The sequence below is a fragment of the Hordeum vulgare genome, chromosome 5H, assembly GCF_904849725.1.
Source record: "Hordeum vulgare subsp. vulgare chromosome 5H, MorexV3_pseudomolecules_assembly, whole genome shotgun sequence".
NCBI lineage: Eukaryota > Viridiplantae > Streptophyta > Magnoliopsida > Poales > Poaceae > Hordeum > Hordeum vulgare.
In genome coordinates, this window is record NC_058522.1 from 550,748,146 (window position 1) to 550,772,770 (window position 24,625).

At 42.4% G+C, this 24,625-nt stretch overlaps 2 protein-coding genes across 2 annotated transcripts in view; both read left to right on the forward strand.

The window, feature by feature from the left end:
- The first annotated feature begins 11,064 nt into the window (after window positions 1–11,064).
- LOC123452787 (vacuolar protein sorting-associated protein 35B-like) lies at window positions 11,065–19,622 on the forward strand. The gene is made up of 22 exons (XM_045129500.1): window positions 11,065–11,315; window positions 11,423–11,519; window positions 11,622–11,748; window positions 13,162–13,347; window positions 14,095–14,182; window positions 14,437–14,493; window positions 14,576–14,665; window positions 14,747–14,869; window positions 15,397–15,471; window positions 15,540–15,599; window positions 16,022–16,138; window positions 16,238–16,477; window positions 16,560–16,625; window positions 16,769–16,858; window positions 17,374–17,463; window positions 17,683–17,772; window positions 17,855–17,923; window positions 17,993–18,073; window positions 18,215–18,322; window positions 18,426–18,529; window positions 18,782–18,895; window positions 18,980–19,622. The coding sequence occupies exons 1-22, from the start codon at window positions 11,220–11,222 to the stop codon at window positions 19,191–19,193; spliced, it is 2,382 nt and encodes a 793-aa protein (XP_044985435.1). The 5' UTR covers window positions 11,065–11,219; the 3' UTR covers window positions 19,194–19,622.
- A 723-nt stretch (window positions 19,623–20,345) lies between these two features.
- The window catches only part of LOC123398937 (probable metal-nicotianamine transporter YSL3), a 33,569-nt gene continuing 29,289 nt past the window's right edge, over window positions 20,346–24,625 (forward strand). The window contains exons 1-2 of the mRNA XM_045093380.1: window positions 20,346–20,878; window positions 21,355–21,521. Coding sequence (XP_044949315.1) covers window positions 20,353–20,878; window positions 21,355–21,521 — 693 coding nt within the window. The 5' untranslated portion in view covers window positions 20,346–20,352. The remainder of the gene's footprint in view (window positions 20,879–21,354; window positions 21,522–24,625) is intronic.

The window sequence follows — 24,625 nt, forward strand, 5'->3', positions numbered from 1 at the left end:
TATGGTAAACCGCTATGTGATGAAGTCTGAGCATGATTAGTATATTGATTGTCATCCTTTGTGTGGCGGTCAAGATCGCGCGATGGTTTATACCTACCAACCCTTCCCCTAGGAGTATGCGTTGAATGCTTTGTTTCGATTACTACTAAAACTTTTGCAACAAGTATATGAGTTCTTCATGACTAATGATGAGTCCATGGTTTAGATGCACTTTCACCTTCCACCATCACTATCTTCTTTAGTGTCGTGCAACTTTCGTCGGTGCACAAAACCCACCATTAGCCTCCCTCAAAACAACCACCATACCTACCTACTATGGCTTTTTCAAAGCCATTCCGAGATATATTGCCATGCAACTACCACCATGACATGTGCCACCACTTCTACATTGCCATTGCATGATCATAAGATAGCTAGCATGATGTTCCCATAGATGTCTATGCCATGCTAGATCATTGTCATGGTACACTACCGAAGTCATTCCATATAGAGTCATCATTGCTCTAAGTTTTGAGTTGTAAGTGTGATGATCATCATTGATGGAGCATTGTCCCATGTGAGGAAATAAAAGAGGCCAGCGAAGCCCATTTACAAAAATAGGCCAAAGATGCGCACAAAAAAAAAGAGGCCAAAGAGCCCACCAAAAAAATGAGAGAAAAAGAGAGAAGGGATAATGCTACCACCTTTCCACACTTGTGCATATTAAGCACCATGATCTTCATGATTGAGAATCTCTCGTTTTGTCACCACCTTATAGCTAGTGGGAAATTTTCATTATATAACTTGGCTTGTATATTCCAATGATAGGCTTCCTCAAAATTGCCTTAGGTCTTCGTGAGCAAGCAAGTTGGATGCACACCCACTAGTTTTATTTAAGAGCTTTCACATACTCTTAGCTCTAGTGCATCAATTGTATGGCAATCCCTACTCATTCACGTTGATATCTATTGATGAGCATCTCCGTAGCTCATTGATATGCCTAGTCAATGTGACGATCTTCTCCTTGTTTGTCTTGCAACCTCCACCACACTCCACACCACTTATAGTGCTAAAACCATGGCTCACGCTCATGTATTGCATGAGAGTTGAAAAGGTTTGAGAAAGTAAAGGTGTGAAAACAATTACTTGGCCAATACCGGGGTTGTGCATGATTTAAATTCGTTGTGCAAGGATGATAGAGCATAGCCAGACTATATGATTTTGTAGGGATAACTTTCTTTTGGCCTTGTTATTTTGAAAGTTCATGATCACCTTCCTAGTTTGCTTGAAGTATTATTGTCTCCACGTCAATAGAAAACTATTGTTTTGAATCTAATGGATCTGAACATTCACGTCACATAAGAGGAGTTACAAAGGACATCTATGCTAGGTAGCATGAAAGCATCAAAAAATCATTCTTTATCACTTCCCTACTCGAGGACGAGCAGGAGTTAAGCTTGGGGATGCTTGATACGTCTCAAACGTATCTATAATTTTTTATGGTTTCACGCTGTTATCTTGCCAACTTTGGATGTTTCATATACCTTTTTTATCTTTTTTGGGACTAACTTATTAATTCAGTGCCAAGTGCCAGTTCCTGTTTTTTGTGTGTTTTTGACTCTTTTCATATCTGATTTTGGAATGGAGTCCAAATGGAATAAAATCCCCGAAATAAATTTTTCCAGAACAGAAGAAGATCGGGGGACGTGAGGCCCAAGGCAGAGGGGCCACAGGGATCCCACAAGCCATGTTGCCGCAGCTAGGGGGGCACGGCAACCAGGCTTGTGGCCTCCCTGGCGCTCCCCTGCCCTAGCTCTTTGGCCTATAAATTCCCTAAAATCGCCGCAAGCTTCCGTTTCCGCGATATCTCATCTGGAGACCCTTCCCGGTGCCCCGCCGGAGGGTACTTTGAAGTTGGAGGGCTTCTACATCAACATCATTGCCTCTCCAATAACTCGTGAGTAGTCCACTTCAGACCTCTAGGTCCGTAATCAGTAGCTAGATGGCTTCTTCTCTCTCTTGGATCTTCAATACAAAGTTCTCCATGATCTCCATGAAGATCTATCCGATGTAATCCTCTTTGGCGATGTGTTTGTCCAGATCTGATGAATTGTGGATTTGTGATCAGATTATCTATGAATTATATCTGAGTCTTTGTTGATTTCTTATATGCATGATTTGATATCCTTGTACGTCTCTCCGAGTCTTGGGTTTTGTTTGGCCAACTAGATCTATGATTCTTGCAATGGGAGAAGTGCTTGGTTTTGGGTTCATACCGTGTGGTGACCTTTCCCAGTGACAGAAGGGGCAGCAAGGCACGCATCGTGTTGTTGCCATCAAGGGTAACAAGATGGGATTTCATCATAGATTTGAGATTGTTCATCTACATCATGTCATCTTGCTTAAGGCGTTACTCTATTCTTCTGAACTTAATACACTAGATGCATGCTGGATAGCGGTCGATGTGTGGAGTAATAGTAGTAGATGCAGAAAGTATCGGTCTACTTGTTTTGGACGTGATGCCTATAGATATAATCATTGCCATAGATAACGTCACGACTTTGTGCGGTTCTATCAATTGCTCGACAGTAATTCGTTCACCCACCGTCTACTTGCTTTCATGAGAGAAGCCACTAGTGAGCACTACGACCCCGGGGTCTATTCACAACTATCGTTTCCACTTTCACTTTTACTTTGCTTTGTTTACTCTTTGCTTTCATTCTCACTTTGCACACAATCTATAAGGGATTGACAACCCCTTCATAGCGTTGGGTGCAAGCTCTTTGTGTTTGTGCACGTACTTGTGACTTGAACGCTCCTCCTACTGGATTGATACCTTGGTTCTCAAACTGAGGGAAATACTTACCGCCGTTGTGCTACATCACCCTTTCCTCTTCAAGGGAACACCAACGCAAGGCTCCAAGGCCGCGGGGAAATCCTTTGCATATTTTCCAAGGAAGTCCCTATAGGCGTAGTCGTAGTAGCAGGATTCCTGGCGCCGTTGCCAGGGAAGGTCTGTTATCGCAGTAGCACTGCACACCTTTTTGAGAGAGAGAGACATGCACTCATCGTGATTTTGCTGGAATGCTCATAGTGCTTCACTTATATCTTTTGAGATAGATAATTTTGCTCTATGTGCTTCACTTATATCTTTTAGAGCACGGAGGTGCGTGACTTGGTAGTTGGCTTATGCTATAAAAATAGTCCCAAAGGTGATAGGTACCCCAATAGGATACAAAAACCTCCATCTTCATGTGCATTGAGTAGAAAGAGAAGTCTTGATTCCTCTCAGTTAGTTTTGAGACATGGATTTGGTAATATTAAGAGTTATGTTAGTAGGGTGTTGTGAATATAGAAATACTTGTGTTGAAGTTAGTGATTCCCGTAACATGCACGTATGGTGAACCGCTATGTTAGGAAGTCGGAGCATAATTGATCTATTGATTGTCATCCTTTGTGTTGCGGTCGGGATCGCGCGATGGTTAACACCTACCAACCCTTCCCCTAGGAGTATGCGTTTAGCACTTTGTTTCGATTACTAATAAAAACTTCCGCAACAAGTATGTGAGTTCTTCATGACTAATGTGAGTCCATGGTATAGATGCACTTTCACCTTCCACCATTGCTAGCCTCTCTAGTGCCGCGCAATTGTCGCCGGTGCACAAACCCACCATATTCCTTCCTCAAAACAGCCACCATACCTACCTACTATGGCATTTTCATAGCCATTCCGAGATATATTGCCATGCAACTCCCACCGTTCCATCTCATGACTTGATCCGTCCCTCTCATATTGCCAATGCATGATCGTAAGATAGCTAGCGAGATGTTTCAACGTCATATGCCAAGCTAGATCGTTGCACATCCCGGTACACTGCCGGAGGCATTTCCTATAGAGTCATCATCGTTATGAGCTTCAAGCTGTGAGTAAATAAAAGTGTGATGATCATCATTATTAGAGCATTGTCCCATGTGAGGAAAAAAGAGAGGCCAAAGAGCCCAAATAAAAAAGAGAGAAAAAAGAGGCCCAAGAGCCCAAATAAAAAAAGAGAAAAAGAGAGAAGGGACAATGCTACTATCTTTTTCCACACTTGTGCTTCATAATAGCACCATGTTCTTCATGATTGAGAGCCTCTCATTTCGTCACCACCATATGCTAGTGGGAATCTTTATTATATAACTTGGCTTGTATATTCCAATGATGGGCTTCCTCAAAATTGCCCTAGGTCTTCGTGAGCAAGCAAGTTGGATGCACTCCCACTAGTTCCCCTTTTGAGCTTTCACATACTTATAGCTCTAGTGCATCCTTTGTATGGCAATCCCTACTCATTCACATTGATATCTATTAATGGGCATCTCCATAGCCCTTTGATACGCCGAGTCAATGTGACCATCTCCTCCCTTTTTGTCTCACAACCACCACCACACTCTATTCCACTTATAGTGCTATATCCATGGCTCACGCTCATATATTGCGTGATAGTTATAAAAGGTTTGAGAAAGTAAGAGTGCGAAAACAATTACTTGGCCAATACCGGGGTTGTGCATGATTTAAATTAGTTGTGTGGGGATGATGGAGCATAGCCAGACTATATGATTTTGTAGGGATAACTTTCTTTGGCCTTGTTATTTCGAAAGTTCATGATTACCTTGCTAGTTTGCTTGAAGTATTATTGTTTTCATGTCAATAGCAAACAATTGTATTGAATCTTACGGATCTGAACATTCATGTCACACGAAAGAAGTTGCAAAGGACAACTATGCTAGGTAGCATTCCACATCAAAAATTCAGTCTTTATCACTTCCCTACTCGAGGACGAGCAGGAGTTAAGCTTGGGGATGCTTGATACGTCTCCAACGTATCTATAATTTTTTATGGTTTTAGGCTATTATCCTGTCAAACTTTGGATATTTTGTATGCCTTTTATATCTTTTTGGGACTAACTTATTAACTAAGTGCCAAGTGCCAGTTCCTGTTTTTTTCGTGTTTTTTACCCCTTTCAGAGGAGGATTTTAAACGGAGTCCAAACGGAACGAAACTTCCAAAAAGATTTTTTCCGAAACAGAAGAAGATCGGGAAGCTTGAGAACCAAGGCACGGGGCCACCAGGGACCCCACAAGCCCCCTAGCTGCGGCCAGGGGGCCCGCGCCTCCCAGGCTTGTGGGCTCCCTGGGCCACCTCTCCCTAGGTTTTTGCCTATATATTCCCATAAATTCCAGAAAAAATCAGGAGATCATCGAAAGTACTTTTCCGCCGCTGCAAGCTTCTGTCCCCGCAAGATCCCATCTAGGGCACGTTCTGGTGCCCTGCCGGAGGGGGATTCGGATACGGAGGGCTTCTTCATCAACACCATGACCTCTACGATGATGCGTGAGTAGTTCACCATAGACATACGGGTCCATAGCTAGTAGCTAGATGGCTTCTTCTCTCTCTTGGATCTTCAATACAAAGTTCTCCATGATCTTCATGGAGATCTATCCGATGTAATATTCTTTTGCAGTGTGTTTGTCGAGATCCGATGAATTGTGGATTTATGATCAGATTATCTATGAATCTTATTTGAGTTTCTTTTGATCTCTCTTATGCATGATTTCATATCCTTGTAATTCTCTTCGAGTTGTGGGTTTTGTTTGGCCAACTTGATCTATGATTCTTGCAATGGGAGAAGTGCTTGGTTTTGGGTTCATACCGTGCGGTGACCTCATCTAGTGACAGAAGGGGTAGCAAGGCACGCATCATGTTGTTGCCATCAAGGGTAAAAATATGGGGTTTTCATCATTGGTTTGAGTTTATCCCTCTACATCATGTCATCTTGATTAAGGCGTTACTCTGTTTGTCATGAACTCAATACACTAGATGCATGCTGGATAGCGGTCGATGTGTGGAGTAATAGTAGTAGATGCAGAAAGTATCGGTCTACTTGTCTCGGACGTGATGCCTATATGTATGATCATTGCCTTAGATATCATCATGACTTTGCGCGGTTCTATCAATTGCTCGACAGTAATTTGTTCACCCACCATAATATTTGCTATTTTGAGAGAAGCCTCTAGTGAACACTATGGCCCCCGGGTCTACTTCACACCTTATTTTCAGCCTTACACTTTTACTTTGTTGCACTTTCCGCCTTCAGATCTCACTTTGCAATCAATATTGAAGGGATTGACAACCCCTTTATAGCGTTGGGTGCAAGCGCTTTTGTGTTTGTGGAGGTACTCTGGACTTGATGAGATTGTCCTACTAGATTGATACCTTGGTTCTCAGACTGAGGGAAATACTTACTGCTCCTGTGCTGCATCGCCCTTTCCTCTTCAAGGAAAAAACCAACGTGAGCTCAAGAGACGACAGAAGATTTCTGTCGCCGTAGCACTACTCTGTTCGTCATGAACTCAATACACTAGATGCATGCTGGATAGCGGTCAATGTGTGGAGTAATAGTAGTAGATGCAGACATTATCGGTCTACTTGTCTCGGATGTGATGCCTATATGTATGATCATTGCCTTAGTTATCGTCATGACTTTGCGCTATCAATTGCTCGACAGTGATTCGTTCACCCACCGTAATATTTGCTATTTTGAGAGAAGCCTCTAGTGAACACTATGGCCCCCGGGTCTGCTTCACATCATATTTTCAGCCTTACACTTATACTTCGTTGCACTTTCCGCCTTCAGACCTCACCTTGCAATCAATCGTGAAGGGATTGACAACCCCTTTGTAGCGTTGGGTGCAAGTTTGCTGTTTTTGCGCAGGTACTTTGGAAACTTGGCTTGATACTCCTACTGGATTGATACCTTGGTTCTCAAAACTGAGGGAAATACTTACTGCTACTGTGTTGCATCACCCTTTCCTCTTCAAGGGAAAAACCAACGCAAGCTCAAGAGGTAGCATGTCCTTTACTTGATTAGGGCACACTAGTGATGAAGTCCATCCTGACTTTGTCCCACTTCGATTCATGTACTTGGAGAGGTTGTAGCAGTCTAGCGGGTCGTTGATGCTCAGCCTTGACCCTCTGGCATATGTCACATTTAGAGACATAAGAGGCTATCTCTCTCTTCATGCCATGCCACCAGAATCTTGCCTTGAGGTCTTGGTACATCTTGGTTCATCCAGGATGGATGGAATATGGAGTATCATGTGCTTCTTGCAAGATCAAGTTCTTGAGCTCAGCTTTGTTGGGTACGGAAATGCGGTCCCCAAACCATACAACTCCTTGTTCATTCACCGAGAATCCTAGGGCCTTGCTATCCTTGATCTTCTTCTTGATACCTTCCATGCTCTCGTGTCCCTTCCGAGCATCCTTGATGCCATCCATCAGCGTAGGCTTTGCTTCGAGGGTGGCCAAAAATCCTAGTGCGACTAGCTCCAACCCAAAACTCTCAAGTTCCTCATACAAGGCACGTAGCCTTTCCTTGATCATAGCATTTAAGTAACAAACATTTCTGCTCAAGGCATCTGCTACCACATTGGCCTTTCCGGGGTGGTACTGAATACTGAGGTCATAATATTTTATCAACTCCAGCCACCTTCGTTGCTGAAAGTGCGTTATATCGACTAGAGGGGGGCTAATAGTCGTTTTTCAGAATTTCATCGCTGAGGAAATTCCTTTTGAGGAAAATCCTCAGTGATGAATAACTTGCAACGAAAACATCAAAGGATCAGAAGTGCAAAGACTACAACAGAAGTTTTCTTGATGAGGATTATGAAAAACAGTTTGCACAGTACGCGGGCACAGAGTAAGCAGGTGAGGATTAACGGGTGTGAATAATTTGGGTTGAGGAAGTTCAGAGAAAATCTTCAGAAAATCTTCAAATAGATACAATGAAAGTCTTCAACATACAATATTGAGGAATTGAAAGAGTTGAAGAAATAGAACCCGTATCACAGTGAAAACAATTGTTGATGACCCAGTTCCAACTGTTGTGACAGTCGTACGTCTGGTTTGGAGCGGCTTGGTATTGAAACCAAAGGACACACAACCCCGGGACACATAGTCCCTACCGTATTCTCCTTGAGCTAAGGGCACGCAGTCCTCGCTCAACGCTCGTGGTAAGTCTTCAGGGCATACTTCCAAACCCTCACAAACTCGATCACCCGACGATCCACAATTGACTACTGGATTGCTCTAGACCATGACGCCTAACCGTTTGGAGGATGCACAATCCTCAAAGGTAAAAGGCTTCAATCCCACACAAGAACAAATTCTTCAGTGATGGTCAATCAATTGGTTTTTGGTTTGTGGTTTGGTGTTTGGGGTATTTCCTCACTGATGATTTACTCTCGAAGACTCTGAGGAATTTGGGTTGCTCTAAATGACAAGTGTCAGTTTCTTGCGGAGCAGCCAACCCGCTAGTGGCTGTGGGGGCGGCTATTTATAGCCTGGGAGCATCCCGACATGATTTGACATAAATGCCCTTAAATATTATAATCGTCAGTACGAATCGCGGCAACGGTCGGAACTCTCAACTGTGAGAGTCCTCATGTCTCTCATATTCCTCACTTGAGGCTTTTGTAGGATTAGGCTTGGGTTGAACATCATGAGGAAGTTCATTCCGTAGTGTTACCTCGACCCCCTTTAACAGTACGGTGTTCCTATGACTCAAGAGTGAAGAAAATGAAACAGAAAGAATAAATCTTCACGCTTCAAAGTCTTCGGACTGATTTTCTTCAGGACACACCAAATTCCTCATCTTCAGTATCTTCATGAGGAATATCAATTCCATCGCAATTTCTTCTCGATCAAAATCTTCAGCAGGAATTCCCCCGGTTTGATTGATGATAGTGCATATCTAAAAATCCCTTCGAAACATCATGACTGCTTGTGTAATTTTACAAAACATGATCATTAAGGATGAAAGGGATTTGAACTTGAAGTACAACTGTGATAATGTTGGTAGTCGTGTGAAGCGTGTGAGGGGCGCATATGAGAATAATATATTTCTTGAGACCTACCTGAAAATCGAGAACCGTGATTCACACAACCAACTTTAGCATAATCTTTTTGAGTATCGGTGGCAACTCTATGAGGGAGATAGATCCCTATTTATATGCATTTCTATTCGTGTGACATTTGAGCAATTTGATGTTGTAGTAATTATTTGAATTCAAACATTTGTTATAATGATGACTATTGTTGTATTGTGAGTTGCTTTCGAGACCATTTATATATTTGTATGTTGAATTTACATTAAGATTCCATTCCGTTTACATGATTGAAATGTGTAATTTATTTAATGTTACGCAAAATTTATGGTGCGACGAGCCTCCCGCACAACAGATCCCACAAAACATTTATGTAACGTGTTTGCGGGACGTGCGATTTCGAAGAAATTACTCCCTCCGTTTTTAAATATAGATCTTTTTAAAGATTCCATCACAAACTACATACAAAGCAAAATGAACGGAAACATACTCTAAAGTATGTCTATATATATCCGTATGTACTTCCTCCATTCCTAAATATAAGACCTTCTAGATATTCAACCATGAGCAACATACAAATGTATATAGATATATTCTAGAGTATAAATTCACTCATTTTACTGTGTATGTAGTCCATAATAGAATCTCTAAAACGTTTTATATTTAAGAACAGAGGGAGTAGTTCATAGTAGAATCTCTTCAAGCTCCGGGTCGCATGTGCGTGCGGCTCCGAGGCGACCACACCTTCACCAAAAAACCCTAACCACCAGGCTTCCTTGGCCACCGCCATCACCAGTGGTGGCGGCACCCTGGTCGTCGAAGGCGGTGAGGGCGAGGACGGCGCACCTCCGTTCTTCTTCTTCGCGCGGAGAGGACGAGCTGATGCGTCGCGCACAGTTTGGCATGACGTCCGATCCGGCGAGGCGGCGGATTCTTGCCATGGTGGAGCGCCGGATCGGGACGGTGGCGCGGTTGGCGGTTGTCTGGGTCCAGCTAGGCCGCGGTTGCGGCGCCCGTGTGGTTGCCCCGTGCTCGTCTCCGTCGCAGCGTGGCTCGTCGCGGCGCTTGCGGACGTGGCGGCCATGTCACCTTCGTTCTACCGACCTCTTTCGGTGGGACGGGCGGTCGGTGATGGCCGATAGCGTGGGGGTTGTTGGCCACATATCGATTATAGGGGGTCCGGCCCTGCGGAGTTTTGACACGGCTGTCGACCACCTTGATCTGGCCGCCGCCGAATTCCGGTCTTCTTTTCGGTGATCTCTGTAGCCTGGCACATGATGCTACTAGAGATCTAGAGAGGAATCGATGCGGTCGTGCGCACCCTTCCGGGGCGCGGTGTGAAGCTTCGTCTACCGTTCGGTGATATGGGACATAGATCTCCATGGATCTGACAGAGTTAGAGAAAGTCATGGTGGCTACGATTGGTGGTTGGTTGGTTGTGTTGATGACAACGCGACACATGTTCTTCCTGTGTGCCGGATGCGTGGCAACTCGCAACAACAGCCTGGGCAAGCGGGGGTGACAACACAGATGGACTGCATCTTTGGTGGTGCTCGTCGAGTACCGAGCCTTGATTTCCTGGGTGAAAACCCAAGGTGTGGCATTCATTGGTTGTACCTGGCAATGGCCTTGTCGAATGCATTGTTTTGGAAACCCGGTCTTTCTCGGGGGTGAAAACCCAAGATCTTCGATCGGGCGACGACAACGCTTGTGCATTGTTTCCTTCTTGGAGGCGTTGCATTTGGAGAGCCTAGGTTGTAGTACTGATGTTGTATTTGATGGCGGTTAGAGTGTTTCTGTTGCGAGGTGTTGTACACCGCGACGGGGTCTTTGTTTTTTATTTTCTCTCTTGTTTATTTTATTCTTCGCTTTGTGCATCCCTGATGTTTTTGGATATTTTGTTGGTGCAGATGTTGGGTGTTATTGATATCTTCACGATATTAATATATTTCGTTTACCAAAAAGAAAAAAAAAGGTAGAACTTCTTCAAAGATTTATACTCTATATTTAGGAAGGAAGGGAGTATAGACCAGTCGTGAGATATAAGTACTTGATGGGTAAGTCAGCCCCTGCCAGACCAGCCGGTCAACTGTATGCATCGGTTCCGATCGAAACCATTCGGGATCCGGGGAAAAGGTATCAATCGAAGCGCAGAGATAAACTGAATGTAAACAAACACGCGAAGAACACAGACACCCGCACGCAGCCAAACCCGAGGGGGCAGGAGCCACGCGCGACGAGATCCCCAACCCCCCGAGCCAGAGCCGCCGGCCAGATCCGCCGCGCACCCGGAGGCGGACAACACGGCGGCCGCCAGGATGCTGCCCGACGGCGGCGGCGACGACGAGGAGCGCTGGCTCGCCGAGGGCATCGCCGGCGTCCAGCAGAACGCCTTCTACATGCACCGCGCCCTCGTAAGCCCCGCACCTCCCCTCCCCCTCCTCCTCCCGCGGAACCCTAGCCCCCCCGGCCGCTAGCTTACCCCCTCGCCTCGATCGGCGATTTGGTGGGTGGATTGCAGGACTCGAACAACCTCAAGGACGCGCTCAAGTACTCGGCGCAGATGCTCTCGGAGCTGCGCACCTCCAGGCTCTCCCCGCACAAGTACTACGAGCTATGTGAGTTGGGGGTTCTCTTGGCGCCGTCGAATTCCGTGAGTGCGTGTTTGTGTGGGGGTTCAGCCGGGGTTTGACGGGATTTTGCTTGTTGGCCTGCTGCAGACATGAGGGCGTTCGACGAGATGCGGAAGCTGGAGATGTTCTTCAGGGAGGAGACCCGCCGGGGCAGCTGCTCCGTGGTTGACCTCTACGAGCTTGTTCAGCATGCTGGCAACGTGTTGCCGAGACTGTAAGCCTCATTGCCCCCCTTTTTAACTCTTACAGAGATTGATGCTAGTTCGATTTTACTTGCTCGGAAGAGACTGGCAGTGGGTACCATTCCAATCGGTGTGATATTGTCAGTAAATGACATGCCATATCCACATTAACAACAATGAGAATTGTGTTGATTAGACTAGTTTAAATGAAGTGCAAATTCTATGGAGACATATAGGAATGAAAGACTTATTGCATCTGCAGTTCCACACATTTGAACAGTAGACAGTGATATGTAATTCCATTCTGCCACCAGTCTCGTTGTGTTGTAGATTAGTTCCCAATATTGCAAAATGGACACAGTTTATTATTTGTTATGGTTCACAAAGACATTTCATGCCATTCAACACGTGCTATATCATATTGTACTGTCATTCATGAAGTACCATATCAGTTAGAAGTTACTGTACTGATTTGTATGGTTGTATCAACTCAACCGCACCTGCAAATACCATTGGGAAAATATAATCAGTATTGTATTCATAGTTTGCTTGGTGGTGGGACCACTCAATTCTTTTAGCTGTGTCTGTTAAGTTCGAACACAATCGAGGAAACTTTATTCTTTACCACATCGCTGTTGCTTGCAAAGAGTGTGGAATGATATGTCAGGACTAGACTCTCCAATGACATTTCTGTCTAAACTTGTTTGTACATAAATCATGAACTAAGTCTAGGCATTATTTCATCTTTGTGGAACTTAAGTTGTAAATGAAGTCTAAAGGTCATTTAATCAAAACTTCACATAATTGTGATCCACCTTTTAGCCAAACCTGCTGCTTCTTCCAGCTTTTAGACCCAATTAATTTGAGTTCTTGTCCACGTAACTCATAATGCGTTTATTATCAGGAATATTGCGACTGCTTATATTCTGGCATGGACTTGTCTTTGAACTAGGGCAAAATGCAAAATTACACGGATGTTCAAGCCTTGCATGATAGAACTTTGACTCACATAAAGCAGTTTCTGAAACCCCCTATAAATTTTATGTAACTTTAAACTGTCGTCCTTTGGATTTAATGTCAGGTTAAGTTTCAACTTCACTCAACACTTGCCTGTATGTTTGGCCCTGGCGCTCAGCCGTTAATTTATGTTACTGCTTATTACTGTGTTTTTAGAACATGATAATTGTTTGTTAGCTTGGAACGTTGTATAAATAAAGATGGTGCGTCCCTGATCAAGTACAGAGTTCTGCTTAGATCCCGACTGCCAGTTCCCATAGTTATTCTGTTCTTATATTATCTATTTTATTGTTACTGACCCGTGTAAAATTAATACATGTAAACACCAACCTAGTTGTTCATCATGCCATCTGTACAACACTGTAATTTCTTTCAGTTTAAAGAACTTCCGAATAGTATTATCTGATCTTATGTTGTTCATGTGTTAGTTATCTGCTCTGCACAGTAGGATCTGTGTACATTAAATCGAAAGAGGCTCCCGCTAAAGATGTTCTGAAAGACCTTGTTGAAATGTGTCGAGGCATTCAACATCCTCTGCGTGGACTTTTCCTAAGAAGTTACCTCTCTCAGATAAGCCGAGACAAGCTACCTGATATTGGTTCAGAGTATGAAGGGTATTGTGCATCATTCTAAACTTTAACTAATTTCAGTTTTTTTTGCTTTCATTAATATGCATGTACCAATGGCAATTTCGAGCTCACAAATAAAACACTAACTTTAAGACACTAAGAATTAGCTTATTCTCCAATTCTGTTACATAAGTATGTACTACAAATTTCTTGTGAAAATGTGCTACAAATTTCTCCTGAAAATGTGGAATGTGTTATAATTACAAAATAATCACGTTACATTGAGTCATTGACTTTGTATAACGTGATACCTAGTACTGAAACTGAAACAAGCTAATCTTTCATGTAAACATGATGTCTTGGTTAGCAACCTAGACCATATTTTACAACTTTACATGATGTGCTAGTAACTAGTGTTACTAGTTCCCTTTTCTCTTCATCTTGTACAGCTCCTGCAATATTAATAATCACTTGGGTGCCGGGACTTGATATTCATTATTTGCTGGTACTTCGTCATCAACCCTGCTTTGTCATTAGTTAATATAGGATTTAATCAATCTTAGTTGCATGCAATTGTATTACTATACACTCCAAATGCTAACTCTTACCAGTGACCTCACTTGATTTTGGTTTATGTTGAAATGATCTGTAGTTAGTTTAGCTCATTATAGTTGGTTGTTGGACATTGGAAGTGAGTTGTCCGGATAGTGTATTGCCATTTCCTTTGTAATTATTTTTCTTCAACAATTTCCTTATATTCCATCTTTATTTTTTTCAACTTTCATCACGCAGGGATGCTGATAGCATTAATGATGCAGTTGAATTTGTTCTTCAGAATTTTATAGAAATGAACAAACTCTGGGTCCGGATGCAGCATCAGGTTTGTTTGCTATCTTTTTAACCTTAAGACACAACTTTATTTGTTTCCTTTCCTTTATTATCATGCATTTACCATGTTCAGCTGCTCTACATCCATACCAAGTCACATATGTTGCACAGAAAAAGATCATTTACAACATATACAGTCATTCGGAATCTTAGTTCTGGACATTTACAGAACTTGGTGATTATAAGACATTGACATGTTTAGATGCTCCTGAGCTGAAACCCGAAAATGATGACCCTGGTTTGCAGGGGCCTGTTCGGGAGAAGGACAAGCGGGGGAAGGAAAGAAATGAACTGCGTGATCTGGTAAATTAATTATCATCTACAGATTCTCCTTGACCGTTATTTGGAGTCATTTTAATGACACAAGTTCTTTTGAACTTTCCAGGTAGGCAAAAACCTTCACGTTCTAAGCCAAATCGAAGGTGTTGACCTTGAAATGTACAAAGAGAATGTTCTTCCAAGGATATCAGAACAGGTTTGAAGTTAAATATATTGATATAAAATGACAATGTACATCCATGATGTTGTTGAAACTGAAGCTGAAATATATTGGCAGGTAGTTAATTGTAAGGACGATCTTGCACAGTTCTACCTGATGGACTGCATAATCCAAGTCTTCCCAGACGAATACCATCTACAGACATTGGAAACATTGTTGAGCGCCTTTCCCCAGCTACAGGTTGGCAACCTCACCTTTTCTAGCTTGCTTCCCTGCTGTAGTTTCCCAGTTTATGCTGCTCCATGCAGATAATTTCATAACAGACGTTAATTCTGTCAATCAAAGACTCAACTTGCAAGTGATCCTCATGCCTTTGATCGACTTGGTTGGTTTACCTGATTTTATTATCTTGAAAACTGAATAGTGTTATTTTCTCCTGTGCTTCACCACTTAAAGAAAGGATTAACATATAGGTTAGGCACACTTTCTTGTCTTCACTTGATTGAAAATTATCATGTTAGCCAAGGGACTTTTGAGGGCAAAGCACACTATTATATAGCTGTGGCGTGTTATTTTTATTGTGGTGCCATAGTTAGATGATGAACCTGTACTTTCGTAAATTCAGGGTATAACATGGTAAAGCTTGACAATGCAAGTACAATCAAGTAGAGTTCTAGTACTACGAATCTCGATCGATGTTATTAACTGATATGCAGTTTCTGTTTTATTTTACTATGAAGCAAGTCATCACAAAACTTCTCTTGCAGCCAAGTGTTGATATCAAAACGGTGCTTTCTCAACTCATGGACAGATTGTCAAACTATGCAGCCACAAGTCCTGAAGTGAGCATCCCCTAGACCACTCCATCAGATGAAATCCATATATGCTTTTACATTAATGAATTGTGCAGGTACTGCCAGAGTTTTTGCAAGTCGAAGCTTTTGCGAAGTTCAGCAATGCTATTGGAAAGGTAACACTTAAATTGCCGCTTATCACTAATTAGAAATATGCAATCACATAGGTCATACATGTCCACTGTGTTCTTCTCTTCTGCCCCCACCCCCCTATTTTTTTTGTGTACCCATCAATTGGCGATACCATGAATATGCATTTGATCTAAACGACAGTTTCCACGGTTACTATGTACTCCCTCTGTCCCAAAATAAGTGACTCAAAAGTGACTCAACTTTGTACTAAAGTTAGTATAAAACTGAGTCATTTTTGAGTCACTTAATTTGGGACGGAGGAAGTACATAAGTGTACCAATGTGCATGGGAATAACCTTAGAAATACATGCACCTTTTATTTATTTATTCCTTTTTCTAGTTAAATAGCTGTTTGCTGCTATTGTGCAGGTAAAACTGAAACAACTGACACCTGGTTTGTTGACAGGTGATAGAAGCTCAAGTTGACATGCCGGTTGTTGGAGCAGTAACTTTATATGTATCGCTCCTCACATTTACTCTCCGTGTGCATCCAGATCGGCTTGATTATGTTGACCAAGTGCTGGTAAGTCTTACTTTGACAAAGAGATATGCTATCACCCTTTTAGTTCGATAGTTGATGTTGATGTACGTTCTAGCTCACGTTATGTCTAATATTGTACAGGGTGCATGCGTGAAGAAACTTTCTGGCAAGGAAAAACTTGAAGATAGCAGAGCAACAAAGCAAATTGTTGCACTTCTTAGTGCTCCCCTGGAGAAATATAGTAATATTGTTACTGCATTGGAGCTTTCAAATTATCCCCGGGTTATGGATTACCTGGATAATGCTACAACAAAAGTGATGGCTCTGGTAATAATTCAAAGCATAATGAAGAACACAACCTGCATTTCTACTTCCGACAAGGTAATATTTCACTTTACACTGTTTATGTATCTATTACTACTACTTAAATCACACCATGAGATTCTGTCGCTATTTCTTGCAGATCGAGGCTCTTTTTGATTTAATTAAGGGCCTTATAAAAGATATGGATGGGGCTCAAGATGACGAGGTAAGATCACACACTTCATTTTTCGACTCTTTTCAACTTGTTTGTATTCTTTTTTATGCTGCTGTTTGATCAGTCACGGAATATTCTAGTTCCTCATCAAGCTTACTCACACTGTTATAACATGTTAAATTTTGTTGCATTAGCTTGATGAAGAGGATTTTAAAGAGGAGCAGAATTCTGTAGCACGCCTTATTCACATGTTGCACAATGATGATCACGACGAGATGTTGAAGGTACATTTGTTGATACACTGAATTTGCTGAGAGCTTGTGAACTTTCTTTAGTCTTCGTTACATTTTCCTCCTTTACTTCAGTTCTCGTTACAGCCTCCATTATATGTCTGTTATATGTCCATTTTACACTAGTGATGGGCAGGTGGAGTTTTGAGCTAGTGTTTGCCCTCCTAATAAGGTTACATAATAAGCAATTGAACTTCAGTTTATAGGAAATTGATGTCGCAAGTTAGCACCTATAGACACTATTCTCATACCGACTTGCTTACTCTGAACCATCATTTTGTTAAATCTAATTTGTAGAGCCTACAATAGGTAATGAACCATGCTCTGGTAGTATTTGATTATGAATGAAACTAGGGCCAGTTATCTTTTTCCATGCTAGATTGACAAACATTGACAAACCAAGTACCTGCTCTTGAGTTTTGGTTACTTGGCAGCATTTAATCTGGGTACTTGTCTTGTCATTTTCCCATTTTGAAAATGCTGATAGGAAATACTTGTCAATCTTTCAGATCTTATGTACTGTTCAGAAGCATATACTTCAGGGAGGTCCCAAGCGTCTACCTTTCACTGTGCCGTCCTTAGTATTCTCCGCTCTCAAGGTATGTTTAACTGTTTCAGTTATAGTGAACAGTGTCCTGAAATAAGAAGCTTACATATTTCTTGATGTATTCGTACACAATGTTGTCAAAAAACATGAACTGATAGTTGCACATCCTGCTTTGTAGTAGGCATGATAATACTGGGGTAGGTGATTTGCTTTGTTTTGGCTTACCAATTCTAACAGTTGAGTCACACTTGATGTTTTTTCTTGCCTGCAGTTGGTCAGACGATTACAAGGTCAAGATGGAGATGTCACTGGGGAGGAAGTTCCCGCAACTCCTAAGAAGATATTTCAGATCTTGCATCAGGTTTTTATTCTCATACATTTTAACTTCTCCAGAATTTTCCATTGTTAACTCTTCAATGTTCTCATCATTTTTCATTTTTCAGACTATTGAAGCACTCCAATGTATTCCTTGTCCAGAATTGTCTCTCAGACTATATCTACAATGCGCAGAGGTATTGTTGGAACAACTGATTGATTCTTTTTACACTTCTTCCTATTGTGTGACAGTATTTCTTGTTCAGGCTGCCAATGATTGTGATTTGGAACCGGTTGCTTATGAGTTCTTTACTCAAGCATTCATCTTATATGAAGAAGAAATAGCGGTATGAACCCCCACCCCCTTCCTCTTTGCCTGATCTGGACCATATCATAAATGTCATGTGCCATGCTTTTATGAAGACATTGAAGTGCTTTTATACTTCTGTTATTATATTTTTGCCTTAACGACTATGTGGCACAAGCAGGATTCTAAGGCCCAAATTACTGCACTTCACCTAATAATTGGAACCCTTCAGCGGATGAATATATTTGGGGTGGAAAATAGAGACACCCTCACTCATAAGACAACAGGGGTAATTGTTCCTTGCTTTGTTGTTGCATTCTTGGATTCTGTTATGGCCCAAAGCTATTGCTCCTAGTACACATTTTAAATGGCATCATTTCTGTTTTGTGCAGTACTCAGCAAAACTTCTAAAGAAGCCTGATCAATGCCGGGCAGTCTATGCATGTTCACACCTTTTCTGGACTGATGACCAAGATGGAATCATGGATGGTGAAAGGTGAACCTATTGAGATACTCATTTTAATTTTTGTTCATTTTGCAAAAAAGTGGCAAGACATTGCTTCCTGAGACAATGAAAGAAAATTCTCCATCACAGATTTGTGGTCGGTCCTAATTGCATGATATCTCTCGGGCTACTATGTCTCTAATCCTTTTGCGCCAGCTATAGTCAAGTTTAGGCAGTAACTTTGGGCCAGCTGTTGAATCATATCTGAAGTACCTCTTTTGCTTGATCAAAATTTTGTTACAGGGTCCTCCTTTGCTTAAAGCGTGCTTTGCGAATTGCAAATGCTGCTCAACAAATGGCTAATGTATCAAAGGGAAGCAGCGGATCTGTCATTCTATTTATTGAAATTTTGAACAAGTAAACACTTATACCTGATATCTTCTCTGGTGCTTATATGATTAATTGCTGCAATTGTAGTTCTCATACTTGTATTATCTTCAGGTATCTGTACTTCTTTGAGAAAGGAATTCCACAAATCACGAACACTGTCATCCAAGATTTGATCGAACTGATCAGGACAGAGAAGCAAAATGACAGCAGTGCATCTGATCCATCTGCCGAAGCTTTCTTTGCAAGCACTCTACGATACATCGAATTCCAGAAGCAGAAAGGTGGAAGCATAGGAGAAAAGTATGAACAGATAAAAGCTTCGTAACTCGAGACAAGTAGGGCATTGCGACAAGGAGTTTCCATTTTGGCTGGCAGAGAGAAAGCAAGCCCATTTTTTTGGTGACGTGTTGAGTAAAAACACAACCTAATGGTTTCAGCTGCCTCCGACCAGAAAATGTTTGCAAAGTTTGTGGTTTCTGAATCTCATGCTCAAATCGGTGCATGTCCACCCTTTAGCTACAATGTTTGGGTTACTTACTACAGTCGATCAGGTGGTAATAAGCTGTACTCTTTGGGAAGCTCAGGTCTGTACAGGATACTTGTGTACCGGAGTGCCATTGTTGTATATTCCTTTTTCTTCTAGTTATTTCGCAAAGCGTGTGAATTTTAGGTGGACACTCGGAGTACATATTTATATTTATCAGACGGGTGTTTTGATTAATTTATAGTGATGAAGTCATTGAATTTAGAACTATATATTTATCTGTTGTGCTTAAGACCATAGTTGCTCTGTCGAGCTTTATGCTTTTGGTTACAAAAGAAAAAGAGACAACAACCCTGACAAAAAGTCGTGTAAGTAGCATTTTAATCATCTTAATCTGACTAAAAGGTTACATCCTGCTTGCGCACTAGATTATTATGTGACCAAAACAAGGAGGATGGAGACAAACAAACACCAAGTTATAGGTTGAGATTACCAATTTATTATATAGTATAAATCAATTAATATTATACTCCCTCCGTAATAAATACTACCTCTCTATAAGTTATTGTAAGACGTTTTTTTGACATATTTAGTTACGTAGAGAAGTGTGCGCAGAACTGGTTCTGAAGTTTATTTTTCTTTCATTTGTCTTCCAAACATTACTCACTTGCAATTCCGGTTCCTCCAGTCCAAGTGCAATTCTAACTAGTAGGGACTGTCTTTTCAACATTGTACACAAGAAGAGAATCGACAGAGTTAATAGGAAAACTGGCAGAAAACCGAGTTAGCATTTGTTTCCTCCAAACGGCTAATTTGGATCGATACACATCCGTGGGCCTCACTTTCTTTCTTCCATAGATCTGCTCCCTCTCACAACCACACCATAAAGACGAGCACTACTACGTGTCACAGGTCACAACTACTGCGGCTATCTCTTCTCTCTCTTTTTTTTTTTTTTTTTTTTTTTTTTTTTTTTTGCGGGACGCGGCTATCTCTTCTCATGCATCCTATTTTTTGCTCCTCCCTCGCTACACTCCCTCCCCACCTTTCACCGCTTCCTTCCACCCGCATGCGTCGCTACTTGAGAAACCGACCAAGAAGATCATACCACCACTCCTCCGTCCACACACACACACACACAAAGCCGCCCCCAACAGAACTCGCCAGAGCTCCGGCACCCTCGGCCATGGACGCGACGATCGGAGACGTGAGCGTGGCGTCGTCGGTGGAGCGGGTCTTCGAGAGCCAGCCGCCGCTGCCGGGGACATGGGGCCAGGTGACGCTGCGGTCCATGGCCATCTCGGTGGTCCTCGGCACCGTGTTCGGCTTCGTCGGCCTGCGCATCATGATGAAGGCCGGCATCATCCAGGCGCTCAACCTGCCCATCAACGTCCTCAGCTTCTTCTTCCTCAAGTGGCTCATCAACCTCCAGCGGGCCGCGGGCTTCACCACGCTGCCCTTCTCGCGCCAGGAGAACGTCCTCATCCTCACCACCGTCACCACCTGCCTTAACACGGCAATATGCGGTAAGGATCGTAGACACCTTGGTGACTCTTACAAGGAGAAGCTGCAACCTTTTCTTTGTTCCATTTCCATGTAGAGAATGCACGCATATAATACTCCACGTCTCCACCCTTTCAACGAATAAATCAAATGTGGAGTTAGGACTTTTCTTTTTTTGGTTGGAAAACTTCTCATCTGTTCATTTTTAATCACGGCGATACAAAGAACTCTAAAAATAATAAAAATTACATCTAGATCCGTAGACCATCTAACGACGACTATAAGCACTGAAGCGAGCCGAAGACGCGTCGCTGTTATCGCCCCTCCCTTCCTCGTCGGAGGCGGGCAAAATAAGTGAATCGGGAATTTTGGTGCACTAAATAAGTGAGTTTGTACGTACATATCCGAGGAACTAAATCTTTATTACCCCCAAGGCACTTTAACCCAACGATCATGATTGGCAATCACACTTTATTTTGACTTTACCTTTATTCTACAGGTGGCTTTGCAAATTATGTAGTTGGAATGACTTCAGGTGTAGCCAAATCACTGGGAGAAAATCCGAATCCAAGAGATATTGTTGACAATATACCGACTGGGCGATGGATGTTGTTCCTTTTCTTGATTGGTATGGTGGGAGTAACAGCTAGCGTGCCACTCAACCAGGTGATCCATCTTTTACATATATAACTAACTGAATGCACGTGCTTTGTCATGGAATAACAGTAGTCACATTTATTAAATGATTGTACTAAATCATAAGTATGTGTCATCCTCTCTACTACTGAAGGGGAGCCTACGTTCGTGATGGTATGCCGTGGTTTGGTTTGGCTTCCTACATTTGTTAATTTCATGTTAATTATGAAGAGTATCATTCTTTGGATGGAAGGATCATGTTAATTATGATGAGTATCACTCTTTGAACGGGTGGATCACATTACTTATGAAGAGTATCATTCTTTGGACGGAAGGATCACGTTAATTATAGAAAGTATCATCGAGCGTTGGACGGAAGGATCACTAGAATATGTTTGTCATGTTGCAATGCACGGACAATTAGCTAGTAGCGGTAAATTGATACTCTCCCCAGCCCCTTTCCTCCCTATCACTCATTGTGACTCCTTAACCACCTTCTCCTTGCAAGAAGATGAAGCAACGTGTTTCTCTCCAACACTAGTTTCTTTCCAGCTTTATTCCGGACACTTTTCCGAGTCATCTTTTTAGAATATTTTGTATTTGTACATATAAAAAACTGCCAGTATAGATTCAGTCTCTGATCTTGCCCTAAGGGGTTATAATCTATAGACATCGAGATGTTTTGACTTGTGACCTATGAATGATTTCAACTGAGATCATGTGTTGAAGCATATTCCTGAAGAGGCGAGCTCTCTGGATTGGCATTGGATTCCACCATTCCCCTCATGAACCATATTAGGGTCTTTAATAAGTTGTCTTTTTGGTCAACAAGCAAATCATCCTTTAATGACCTCGTCTTTAACCGTTCTTGTTGACGAGGTTGTGCATTTTTTTTATCAGCATCAGCCTTCAAACCCTCGCAGAAATCATGTTGCATTCAATGGCAACACCAATCAGGTACACACACACCTTGTCATCTATTTGTGAACCACCTCTGGGATCAACATACTTGCTCTGACCCACCCCGAAGCATCTTGTCCTCAATATCCTTTATTATGGATATCTGCACAGCAACATGCAATTCTTCCAACAACCTTAAATCTTGCCAAAAGTTACAGTACATGGGTACGGTAGCTTGTAAGCGTGCAAAAAATCATGTATTTTCTGTAGCCTGAATACAATGGTGGAGACAAGGGAGCAAATTGTTGGGGCAGGACAGAAACAATGAACTGCACAAATTCACCTATACGACAAATATGCACACTACACAGCTCCCTTCTCTTGTGATGAACTTTGAGGACAGCTTCAACCAACAAGTAAGCAGCGAAATAACACAAACTACATGCACATGTGACACAGGATTTAACGTGGAAAAACCTCCTCAAGTTGAGGAGTAAAAAACCACGGTTGTGGACCGACCGGTTCACACAACTTCACTATGAGAATGATGAGTACAAAGTCTTCTCTAGAACCTCTAGATAGAGTTACAAAAAACTCTCCACATTGCCAATCGGCAACAACAACAACAACCACACGAGGCAAGAAATCAACAAAGCATAGTACACACAACTTCTGTCCCCTTCAGTATTTTGCAAACTGCTCTTAAATCGCTGAACCAAACAACACCAATTTTGTCAGACAGGTAGACACACGAGTTCCTGAGATCCCCTCAAAATTTCAGCTCAATCGGACACCGTGTGCCTACCCAAACTATTTGTCTCCCAATACTACTCTGTTCTGAAACTGCAGCAGTCAGAGCTGATAAACCACTCTCAAATCTGATGCTCCACTCACCCAATCCTCAAACCAGCTAACCAGATCAAAGTACTCAAAGTACGGAACAAGGTCACCAAGTTTGGGGTCGATCCAAGCATGTTTGAATCTCCAATCACTAGCTTGAACACTGTCTAGTCAGATGCACCAAATCTGGACAGAACCTCCACTTCTTCTGCTTCCTCTCTCACACAGGTTGTGTTTTCTCTTGTGTGCTCTCTCCCACTCTCAGAATGGCAGCCACCACGGGCAGGGGTGGAGTGGCTAGGATTTTCTTCTTGCTTCCCTTCCCTTGAAAGCACTCTCAATCGTTGGATGCAGCGAGGATCAATGGCTGACATGTGTTGGACTTATGGGTTGATGTTGGGCTGCCAACACACCTCCATGTGGAGGGACTTAGCCCAACAAACTCCCCCTCCCGACATCATGGAGGGTCTCACTGCCTTCCGACAGCCATGCCAGCGAACCGGCGGCATACTTCGAGCTTCTTCCTGGTCACCACTTTAATCAACATATCAGTCCCATTGTCATCGGTGTGAACCTTCTAAAGTTGCATTTGCTTGGAATACAACACATCTCGAATCCAATGATAGTGGACTTATATATGCTTAGACCTTGAATGAAAACTTGCATTCTTACTCAAGTGGATAGCACTTTGGTTGTCACAAAACAACACATACTTGTCTTGCTTAAAATCAAGCTCACAAGCCAACCGTTTCAGCCACAATAGCTCTTTGCTCGCCTCTGTTACCGTGATGAATTCAGCTTCGGTTGTATTCAGTGCCACACACTTTTGCAGCCTGCTTTGCCATGACACTACCCCCTGCATAGGTAACCAAGTAACCTGAAGTAGACTTCCTTCTGTCAACATCTCCAGCCATGTCTGAATCTGAAAAAGCAATCATCCTGGCCTCACCACTACCAAAGCAAAGCTTCAGATTTGTGCTACCCCGGAGATATCTCAAAATCCACTTCACGGCTTCCCAAGGAGGTCTTCCTGGATTAGACATAAATCTGCTCACAGTACTAACCGCATGAGCAATGTCAGGCCTTGTACACACCGTAGCATACATCAAACTCCCAATCGCTGAAGCATAAGGAATATTTTTCATTTCCTTTTTCTTCTCATTAGTGGTAGGACATTGCCTTTTTCTTAACTTGAAATGGGCTCCTAGTGGACAACTCGCAACCTTAGCATTCTCTATCCTGAACTTCTGAAGTACCTTCTCAATATACTTCTCTTGAGACAAGTACAACTTGTTGCAATTTCTGTCTCGCTCAATTCTCATTCCGAAAATGTTCTTTGCTAGACCTAAGTATTTCATGGCAAAACATTTGCTCAACTCCTTCTTCAACTTAGC